Source organism: Quercus suber, unplaced genomic scaffold, assembly GCF_002906115.3.
Source record: "Quercus suber isolate HL8 unplaced genomic scaffold, Cork oak 2.0 scaffold_79, whole genome shotgun sequence".
NCBI lineage: Eukaryota > Viridiplantae > Streptophyta > Magnoliopsida > Fagales > Fagaceae > Quercus > Quercus suber.
The window spans coordinates 1,571,628-1,583,177 of record NW_027069544.1 but is presented as its reverse complement, the minus strand read 5'-3'; the positions used below and the strand labels follow the sequence as shown (position 1 = coordinate 1,583,177).

Genomic DNA, 11,550 nt, shown 5'->3' with positions numbered 1-11,550 from the left:
ATTTTAGTTTCAACTCTCTAATATTTCTTACAGTTAAGCCATTTACCAACTGTAGGGATAAGGGGCCCAAGAACATATGTTGGGCCTTAGGCCTTGTCCGAGAACACTTTGCGGTCCAAGGACAGATAAACAGTAATAAGTGTGTAAGACTCAAACCCCATAAGCGAGCTGCAGGTGAGAATGCTAGGGAAGTTCAGTTGACGAGGAGTATCTCCTCGGCTAAGCGAAACAGAAGTCAGAAAAAGTGTCCTATCATCCAAGGTGACCTTCTAGAAAATTCTAGTGATAACGATATACTTTATGAATGTACAGGACAATTGGGAGGTGGGAAATATCTAAGGGAAAGCTGCTACCACCGCATTGAATGCTCTGCAGCTAACTCTTTGGCCAAATTAATGAGGAAGTGATATCTGAACAGTAGTTTTCAATATTACAGCTACTCTCCAGAGACTTCAGGAAGGTGCAGATATGACAAGGATCAACACCAACAATCTAATCTACACGTGGAGAGCAGAGATGAATGCAAAGGGATAGTATAAAATAAGAAGAAGGCAATGAGAGTAGGGGGAGAGAAATTGAGAAGAAAACACTATAGCAATCAAGAATTGAAATTGTAATCAAACTTGAGAAGAAATATATAAGAACTGATCCCCTTGGATTGTGCCGAGGACGATTTTCTTTAAATTAAACTAGTCTATCTTCATTTTCTTGTCATTTGGATCCACTTTGCTTGTAGTCTGACTCATTAAAACCTAGTTTTCCAACCCACTCTGTACAAATTAATTATTTTAGGTTCTAAAGATTTAGGATTTTATGTATTTAGAACTCTAATGTGTATTATTGGCAAACCATGATCAAAACAGGTTGTTAGTCTTGTTTAGACTTGCTCAAAGTGTGGGCGTTTTATGTAAAGTTGGAATCGAGTTGCTGCAGATGCATTGGTGCATTTCGGCCTGGCTCGATCGATTAAAAGTTAGACTCGATCGATCAAATCTCGAGCAGAATATTTTTTCTACAGAATTTCCAACTCAGCCCAAGCCCATTAAGGATTAGGGTTTCAGATCTACTTCTCCCACTATATAAAGGAACTCTAAGCCACGTTTTTGAGAGCTTTTAGAGAGAGAGAAGAGTGTGCCTCTTTTGTATCTATGGTTTTGTACCCAAACCTCTCAAAGTCTTTGTTGCTCATATTTGCAGTTTGTGTGAATCTCTTGTGAGATCATTGAGGAGCATTCCTTCACATAAACTTAGGGTTTTCAAGGTAGAGATATTATCTACATCTTGATGATCAACAAGGTTGCTGCTATTAGAGCTTAAAGAAAAACAAGCGGGGGTGTTTGTAGCTGATTGGAGAATCCAAGAAAGAAGGAGTTCGTAGATTTGGAGCTTACACGTGGTCGTGTTAGTAAGTTCTACTGGTGGGTAGCATTAGGAAGTCAAGCGAGGAGCTTGTAAGTCATTTTGTATGAACTTCGATTCTTTCGCATAGTGGATTCAGGTTTACGTTGAGGATAGCCAGGTCAAATCCTCCCCAGGTTTTTACCTTGTGGTTTCCTGGGTAATCATATCTTGTGTTTTTTATTTTTCTGCTGCTTTATATTCTTGATATGATTGTATGTTTGTGATAACCTAGAACTGCATAATTTGACTAAGTTACTTACTTGGCTAATTAACTAGGTTAATCTAGTTGGTTTAAGGGGTCTAAATTTCTATCAAGTAGTATCAGAGCCGGTAGCTCTTCTGTTTTAGATCTTTTGATCTAAGAGCTAATCCTTGACCCCTGTTATCATGGATAATTTGAAGTGTCTTTCTGCTCATGCTTCTGCTAATTTTATTGATACCTGTGATGTTTTGAATAAAAATGACACTATTGTTTCTGTTGATTTTTTTTATGCTTTTGAAACTCTTCGTAAGGAATTATCTAAATCTTTGAAAATTGCTTAGAAATTTAAAGAAGAGTTAAAATTGGCTAATCTTGAAAAAGAGGATTTGATTGTGAGATTAGATAAGTCTAATAAAAAGAATAAATTTTTGAGAAATTAAATTTCCTCTCAAGATGAGAAAATAAAAAGCTTGGAACAAGAGTTAGTTGAATCTAAAGTTAAAATTGAAAATTTGACTAGTACCAAGCCTGCTGTTGATAACAGAAGTGTTTCTGTTTCTCTTAAACTTAAAACTGAGAAAGTTTATATCCCTCCTTTCAAGAGGAATAATAAAGAGAAGGCTTATTTTGTTAGATTAGACAAAGGTAAAAGTTCTGATATTAACGCTGAAGTTTCTAAACCTAAGTCTAAACCTACTGTTAGAGAGCATAATAAATCTGTTTTTGTACCTACCTGTCACCTTTGTGGTGTTGTTGGTCATATTAGACCAAATTGCTCTTTGTTGAGGCAAAAATCAAGAAACTTACATGATTGCAAGCTTTTGTTCTAGGAGATGTGGGAGTTATATGATGTAACTCTTTAGGTGATAGTCTCTTTTAAATTCTATGTGATGAATTTTGTAAACTTTGTGATTGATTACTATTCACATATCACCTCACATGTATCTCAAGCTTTTGCTAGTTGCACACACTACACAAGTTACTCTTTGTTAAACTTGGTACATTATATTATGTGTGATTTTGTTGTGGCCATCCAAGATTAAAAGTTCCTTAATTTTAATGCAAAATGTGTTTAATGTTTGCGCTTTGGGGACAAATTGATTGAAAATCTTGTTTTTGGAAGATCTGGGTTAAATTCAAGTGTTTTTGAAAAACTTTTCGTCTCATACTCATGCATTTTTTATAAAACAATGTGCTTTGAGGAGTTTCTACATTAAAATGCTCTGTTTTTCAAAAATATGATTTTTCTAGACTTTTGATCGATTGAACCTGTTTTTTGATCAATCGAAATTGCGATTAAAATTTTTGGTTTGAGTCTACCTGACTCGATTGATGTTCGATCGATCGAAACTGAAAAATTTTCAGTTTCTATGTTTTTGACCAAAAAGTTTTTTTCATGCATCATTTGTGTTTAGGATTCACATGCATTGCATTGTTTTTGTATCCATCTTGCAGTTTTGCAGTCATATCTCTCATTGTTTTCACACATAACATGCATACACTTTGCTACATTGGGTACTCCACTTGATTTAAAAATTGATTGATTAATTTTTGAGTTATGTCCATTCTAGTATATGCTATTTCTTATGTGTGAACTGCAGAAAATATTTTTCTTCAGAGATATGATGGATAATCAATGTGCAAATATTTTCTCTATTCATGCAACTGTTTATGGGTCACATAGTGTCAAGTTTGCATTTATTGAAAGAGAGAATATTTTTTTCTCATGTATCCTCACCTTAGTTTTTAACTTTGGTTTGTGTGTTCCCCCCCTCCTATTTTTTCCCAAACTATTTTTCCCTAAACTTGTTTTGTTTTTCCTATTTTTATAGGGGGAGAATTTTTTTTAACCATTGTGGTTCTTAGGGAGAGTTGTCTCTATTTTCTCTTACTCTGTTGTGTATGTTTTCTGTCTACCTTCTGATTAGGTAGTCTTTGTCAATACGTGACAAAAAAGGAGAGACATAGATGACCTGTTTGTTTTGTTTAGGGTTTATTTTGTTTAGGGGGAGAATATAAAAAACTTTTTGATGTATCTAACTTAAGGGGAGAGTTAATTTGCATATTTGTTATTTTCTTGAGTTTTTATATATGTTTCTTGATTCACTGCTCATTGATTTATATTTATGAGTTATTCATGATATATGTCTTTGTTTTGTGTTTTGTGAAGTCAAGAATTTAAATTTGATTTACTTGTATTTTTTCCACACATGCGTTTTGTTTAGTGTATTGTTGGCAAACCATAATCAAAACAGGTTGTTAGTCTTGTTTAGACTTGCTCAAAGTGTGGGCGTTCTATGTAAAGTTGGAATCGAATGGCTGCAAATGCATTGGTGCATTTCGGCCTGGCTCGATCGATCGAAAGTTAGACTCGATCGATCGAATCTCGGGCAGAATGTTTTTTCTGCAGAATTTCCAACTCAGCCCAAGTCCATTAAGGATTAGGATTTCAGATCTACTTCTCCCACTATATAAAGGAAACCCTAAGCCACATTTTTTAGAGCTTTTAGGGAGAGAGAAGAGTGTGCCTCTTTTGTATCTAGGGTTTTGTACCCAAACCTCTCTAAGTCTTTGTTACTCATATTTACAGTTTGTGTGAATCTCTTGTGAGATCATTGAGGAGCTTTCCTTCACATAAACTTAGGGTTTTCAAGGTAGAGATATTATCTACATCTTGATGATCAACAAGGTTGCTGCTATTGGAGTTTAAAGAAAAACAAGCGGGGGTGCTTGTAGGTGATTGGAGAATCTAAGAAAGAAGGAGTCCGTGGATTCAGAGCTTGCACGTGGTCATGTTAATAAGTTCTACTGGTAGGTAGCATTAGGAAGTCAAGCGGGGAGCTTGTAAGTCCTTTTGTATGAACTTCGATTCTTTCACATAGTGGATTTAAGTTTACCTTGAGGATAGCTAGGTCAAATCCTCCCCAGGTTTTTACTGTATGGTTTCCTGGATGATCATATCTTGTGTTATTTATTTTTCCGCTGCTTTATATTCTTGATATGATTGTATGTTTGTGATAACCTAGAACTGCATAATTTGACTAAGTTAATTACTTGGCTAATTAACTAGGTTAATTTGGTTGGTTTAAGGGGTCTAAATTTCTATCAAATTGTATTGGGCTTTTTGGGCGTAAGCTCATACATCCTTTGGGCCTGGGAGTCAAATTGCGTCCTTACAATTGGTGTCGTCTATGGGAATTTATGATGTTGTAGTGATTTTAACGTCTAACTATTGTAGGTTTAGGTCCGAATCTGGAGGAATCTATAGGGTCCTAATGTCAAGATCATGTTGTTAATCTTAAGCGCAGAAGGGACGGGAGGTTAGTGTGCATACCACCCATAATAGCAAAAGCCAGTCTCGAAGCGGGAATCACCTTTCTCATGAGGAGAATACCAAAGCCATGCAACTAGAGATTGATCATTTGAAGAGGAAGTTGCGCCATGAACGACGAAGGTGAACTCCCTCCAATTCTAACTTCTCTTCTAACGATGAGAAGGATGGTAGTTATAGACCTAGATCAAGGACTCCTTCTAGTGAGTCTTTCTCGTATGATAAGGACTACCACCATGAGCACAGAAATAGGAACTCATCTTCCAAAGGCTTAGGAAATGATGCAATGAGCAGAGCGCTTAACCAAATTTTCAGATCACCTTTCACGCACAAAATTGAAGGAGGGAGACTTCCTCAATGGTTAACTCAGCCCACGTTCACCATGTACAATGGTCGAACAGACCCTGTGGAGCACATAAGCCACTTTAACCAGAGGATGGCAGTGCACTCCAAGAATGAGGCCTTGACCTATAAGGTATTCCTATCCAGCCTAGGGCTTGTGGCGATGAGGTTGTTTGATGGCGTAGGTGCAGGTTCTATTGATTCCTTTAAGGAGCTCACCCGGGCATTTAGATCTCATTTTATTACATGCAGTAGGGTTCCTCGGCCCTTAGACTCCTTGTTGTTCATGTCCATGCAAGAAAGGGAGACCCTGAAAATGTACTCAGACAGATACTGGGAGATGTTCAATGAGATCAATAGGGACTTTGATGACATGGCTTTAAGGACTTTTAAGGTCAGCCTACCTGCCAAGCATGATTTGAGAAAGTCCTTGACCAAAAAGCCGGTAAGGAGTATGCGTCGACTTATGGATCGTATTGAAAAATACAAGCAGGTCGAGGAAGACCAGCAACAAGAGAAGGGAAAGGCTAAGGTTATCCCTTAGGACAGGAGGGATTTTAGGTCGGACAGAAACAATAATAACAAGCCTTGAAGGGATTTTGCTGGGCAATTTGGGTCTACAGCTCCTCAGGTGGTTAACACAGTGTTCCGAGAGCTACTATATCAAGTCTTGGAGAAGATCAAGAATGAGCCATGCTTCAAATGGCAAACAAGATGGGAGGAGACCCCACAAGGCACAACCAAAGTCTTCATTGCCAGTATCACCAGGAAAGAGGGCATACCACCGAGGACTGTAGAACTCTATGGAATCATCTGAAGCAACTGGTCAAAGATGGAATGTTACAACAATTTTTGTATCGGCCTAATAGGCAGGGAGACCAAGCAAGGTCAGGGGCTCAGGGGAATGCTTCTTCGAGGCCCCCTTTAGGCACAATTAATGTCATCTTTACTGCTCTTGAGAGAACTGGTTCGCATCCCTCTAGGGTGATGTCTGTGGTTCGGCCACCCGCCGAGGACCATAATTCTGAGCCCAAGAGGGTTAGAGTGGAGATCCGACCAAAGTTGAGTTTCTTGGACAAGGACAAGATTGGAACCATACAGCCACATAATGATGCTTTAGTAGTCACCCTCAGGATAAGAGGGTATGATGTGAAGAGGGTGTCGGTAGACCTGGATAGTGGTGTATACCCTGACTTGTACAAAGGGCTGAACTTGAAGCCTAAGGATTTGACAACCTATGATTCACCTTTGGTAAGCTTTGATGGGAAAGTTGTCATCCCAAGGGGTCAGATTAAATTGCCCATGCAAGCAGGTTCAGAAATAGTGGAGGTAAACTTCATTGTGGTGGATGCTTATTCCCCCTACACTGCCATTGTGGTAAGGCCCTAGCTCCATGCACTAAGGGCTGTTTCTTCAACTTTACACTTGAAGGTGAAATATCCATCAGGAGACTAGATTGAAGAGCTTGTTGGGAGTCAATCCATAGCTAGGTAGTGCCTGGTGGTTGCAATTATGCATCAGCTTGAAACTGAGTCCTCGACCTCTGCTAAGGGGGGCTCATAGCAATTAAGGATTATGATCCTATCTACAGACGCGATGTTGGAAGAGCCAAAGTGTGAGAGGTTGGAGGAAATTGTTATAAATGGTGATCTGGAGAAGTTTTTTCAGGTTGGAGCACAGCTGCCCCCTCAGGAGAAGGAAGAGATGTTAGCATTTCTAAGGAGGAATATGGATATTTTCACATGAAATGCTTATAAAGCTCCTAGGGTGGATCCAGACTTTATTTTCCACCATCTGAATGTCAACCTAGCTATCCTCCCTAGGAAATAACCACATCGGCGCTCATCTAAAGATTATTCGGATGTTGTCAAGGAGGAGGTAAATATGCTTAAGCAAGCTGGGGCTATTAAGGAAGTGTTCTACCCTGAGTGGTTAGCCAATACAGTGGTAGTGAAGAAGAAGAATAGGAAGTGGCGGGTATGTGTAGACTTCACAGATTTGAATAAAGCTTGCCCCAAGGACCCTTTTTCCATGCCTCGAATAGACTAGTTGGTGGATGGCACTGTAAGTCATCTTTGGATGAGCTTCCTAGATGCCTTTCAAGGTTACCATCAAATACCTTTAGCTTTGGATGATCAGGAAAAGACAACTTTTGTCACCCTTACTGGGAATTAATACTACAAGGTAATGCCCTTTGATCTAAAGAATGTAGGGTCTACTTATCAGAGGATGATGACCAGGATATTTGAGTCACAGCTAAGAAAAAACATTGAGATTTATATAGATGACATGGTGGTTAAGAGTAATTTGGAATCCTAGCATGTTAACGATCTCGAGAATATCTTTGAGATCTTAAGGAGACATAAAGTCCGACTTAATGCTTCTAAGTGCTCTTTTAGTGTCAAATCAAGGAAGTTTTTAGGGTACATGGTTACACACTATGGAATTGAAGTCAACCCTGACCAAATTAAGTAATTAACAATTTACAGCCACCTCAGAATCCCAAAAAAGTCCAGAAGTTAACAAGGATGACTGCTACTCTGAACCGATTCATTTCTCGGTCAGCAGATAGGTGTAGACCTTTCTTCCAATTGTTGAACAAGTGGAAGGGATTTGAATGGACCAAGGAATGTGTCTTGGCCTTCCAACAGTTGAAGGAATACCTATCTCGACCAACCATTATGTCCAGACTCTAGGTAGATGAGGTTTTATTTGCTTACATTGTTGTGGCTTCCATGCGGTGAGTCTCGTGCTTGTATGGGTTAATAGTGGAGTACAGAGGCCAGTTTATTATGTGAGTAAGTCACTACATAAGACCGAGGTCCGTTACCTACCAGTGAAAAAGGCCATTTTGGTAGTGGTGCATGCTACGCGAAAGCTACCCCATTACTTCCAATCACACACAGTTGTTATCCTAACCCAACTTCCTCTTAGATCTCTACTTCGGAGTGCTGATTTCACAGGGAGGATTGCCAAATAGGGTACGATCCTAGGGGGCTTTTGATATTAGGTACATGCCTCGCACTTCTGTCAAAGGTCAGGTCCTCACTGACTTTGTGGCCGAGTTTGCTGAAACCTCATTTGAAGAAAAAGTTAAGAAACATAACATGAATGAAAAATCAGTTGGCATGGTCTCCCTGCAAGAGCCTTTACCTTGGAAAGTTCAATTTGATGGGGCAACGAATCAAAGAGGATCTGGAGTGGGGCTAGTTATAATTTCTCCTTAGAAGATCATTATTGAAAAATCATTAAAGTTGCGCTTCTCAGCCACCAATAATGAGGCCGAGTATGAGGCTCTATTGGTAGGGATGATTATGGTTCAAAGAATGGAAGGAAAGGCAGTGGAGATGTTTTTAGATTCGAGATTAGTTGTAGGCCAGATAGGGGGAGAGTTGAAGCCAGAGATCTCAGAATGCGGGAATATTTGAACCAGGTTAGACACTTACAGTCAAGATTTAAGTCTTTTAATCTATCGCAAATCCTTAGAAGTAGAAATACACACGCTAACTCTTTTGCCACGCTTGCAACCTCCTCGACACAATTTACCTCGAGTGATCCTTGTGGAAGACTTGTATAAGCCTACTAAAATAGGGAGAAACATGGTTCATATTCATCAAATTAGGGTGGGTCCTAACTGGATGGACTCTATTGTGCTATTCCTTAAGGAAGATGTCTTGCCCGAGGGTAAGTCCAAAGCCAACAAGGTACGGAGAAAGGCTCATCGGTTTTAGCTGTCCAAGGACCAAAAGTTGTACAAGCGCTCTTTTTCTGGACCATATCTGCTATGCATACACCCTGAGGCAATTGAACTACTCCTAGAAGAGTTACATGAAGGGATTTGTGAAAGTCATACAGGAGGCAGATCTTTGTCTTACAGGGCCCTTACTTAAGGATATTGGTGGCCAAATATTCAGAGGGAAGCACAAAAGTATGTGAAGAAATGCGACCAATGCCAAAGATTTGCCCCAAATATTCACCAACTAGGAGGTGTCCTTAACCCTCTATCTAGCCCTTAGCCTTTTGCTCAATAGGGCTTGGATATTGTAAGGCCCTTTCCTAAGGCAGCAGGGAGTAAGAGATGGTTACTGGTTGGCACGGATTACTTCACCAAATGGGTTGAAGCTAAACCACTAGCAAATATCAGGGATATGGATTTCAAGAGATTTATCTGAAAAAATATTGTCACTCAGTTTGGAATCCCTTGTACACTTATCTCGAAAAATGGTCTTCAATTTGATAGTAAAGCCTTCAAGAGGTATTGATGTGACCTGTGCATAACAAATAGATATTCCATCTTGGCATACCCACAGAAAAATGGACAGGTCGAGGCTGTCAACAAGGTCATAGTGAGTGGGATAAAAAAAAGGCTGGATAACGCAAAGGGAAAATGGGTGGAGGAGTTGTCACACGTCCTTCAGACATATCAGACTACACCTCGTAGGTTCACTGGGAAGACGTCATTTTCAATGACTTATGGGACCGAGGCTGTGATTCCTCTGGAGACAGGATTTTCAACGCTGAGAACAAGCTCTTTTACTCCAAGCAGCAATGATGGACTATTGGAGAAGAGTTTAGATTTAATTGAAGAGCGAAGAGAAAATGCTATGGTTCAGCTAGTGTACTATCAACACAAACTCAAGCAGGGGTACGACTCAAATGTAAGGTCAAGGCCACTAGAGCCTAGAGACTTGATATTGAGAAAGGTTTTGGGTACTACTAAAAACCCAGCCTAGAGAAAGTTAGGGCCTAACTGGGAAGGGCCATATCGCATCACTTTAGTGGCTGGAATAGGTGCATATTATCTTGAAAATTTAGATGAAAATATTATACCACACCCCTTGAATGTAAACAACCTGAGAATGCATTATAGTTAATGAAAGCTTTCTTTACCATATTTTTTTTATTACATTATGTGTCATGCATTCTACTATTTGTTTGAATACCAAACAGAACATTGATCATGCCTAACTCCTCGGACCATATACCTTGGGTAAATTAATATTTTAAGTTATCTATCTAAGTATTAAACAGAACCTTAGCTATTCCTGACTCCTTGAACCACATGCTTTAGATAAATTAATACTTCCTATTATTGTCCTACGTATTAAACAAAACATTGGTCATGTCTGCCTCTTCGGACCACATACCTTGGGTAAATTGATATCTTTTAATCATTTTTCTCAGTGCTAAACAGAACCTTAGCTATGTCTGGTCTCTCAGACCACATGCTTTAGGTAAATTAATACTTCATGTCATCTTTTCTAAGTATCAAACAGAACCTTAGTCATACCTGACTTCTCGAACCACATACCTTGGGTAAATTGATATCTTTTAATCATTTTTCTAAATGTTAAACAGAACCTTAGTTGTGCCTGGTCTCCTGGACCACATACTTTGGGTAAATTAATACTTAATGACGTCTTTCTAAGTGTTAAACAGAACTTTAGCTATGCCTGGCTCCTTGGACCACATGCTTTAGGTAAATTAATACTTTCTGACATCCATCTAAGTGTTAAACAAAATCTTATCTATGTCTGGCTCCTCAGAGCATGTGGATAAATTAATATTTCCTATTATTGTCATAAGTATCAAACAGAACATTGGTCATACCTGACTCCCCATACCACATACCTTGGGTAAATTGGTATCTTTTAATCATTTTTCTCAATATTAAATAGAACTTTAGCTATGCCTGGTCTATCGGACCACATGCTTTGAATAAATTAATACTTCAGGTCGTCCTTTCTAAGTATCAAATAGAACCTTAACTATACCTGGCTCCCCGGGTCACATTCTTTAGGTAAATTGATATTGCAGGTTTATCTTACTAAGTGTTAAATAGAACATTAACTATGTTTGGTCTCTCAGACCACATACTTTGGGTAAATTAATACTTCATGACATTTTTTTAAGTGTTAAACAGAACCTTAGTCATATGAGACTCCTCGAACCACATACTTTGGATAAATTAATATTTTCTACTATCCATTTAAGTGTTCAATAGAACTTCAAACGTATCAGGCTCTTTGGATCATGTACCTTAGGAAGTTAACACTTGGAAAGTCTACCCTGGGTTTTGATTAAAGGATTCTAAGAATACATTAATTAGATACACTTAAAGGGAAAAGCCTCAGGCACCCTCTTTCCCTATTAAGCATTTCATTTATCTCTTGGGACTTAGTCATTTCTCTCACCATACACACATGTTTAATTTATTTAAGTTAACGGTTAGTTATTACTTCTAGCCTTGGTCAAAGTGTGGGTGTTTACCTTT

The 11,550-nt window shown here is 38.8% G+C and overlaps 2 protein-coding genes across 2 annotated transcripts; both read left to right on the top strand.

The window, feature by feature from the left end:
* Positions 1 to 5,316: 5,316 nt before the first annotated feature.
* On the top strand, positions 5,317 to 5,820 carry LOC112007378 (uncharacterized). The gene has a single exon (XM_024039714.2). The coding sequence runs from the start codon at positions 5,317 to 5,319 to the stop codon at positions 5,818 to 5,820; it is 504 nt and encodes a 167-aa protein (XP_023895482.2).
* Positions 5,821 to 5,969: 149 nt separating this feature from the next.
* LOC112007379 (uncharacterized) lies at positions 5,970 to 6,665 on the top strand. Its single transcript, XM_024039715.2, has one exon. The coding sequence runs from the start codon at positions 5,970 to 5,972 to the stop codon at positions 6,663 to 6,665; it is 696 nt and encodes a 231-aa protein (XP_023895483.2).
* The last annotated feature ends 4,885 nt before the right edge of the window (positions 6,666 to 11,550 follow it).

Bases quoted from the DNA above. Each gene is read 5' to 3' on its own strand.
- LOC112007379 (XM_024039715.2), top strand. From the start codon at position 5,970: ATGCTTCAAATGGCAAACAAGATGGGAGGAGACCCCACAAGGCACAAC.
- LOC112007378 (XM_024039714.2), top strand. From the start codon at position 5,317: ATGTACAATGGTCGAACAGACCCTGTGGAGCACATAAGCCACTTTAAC.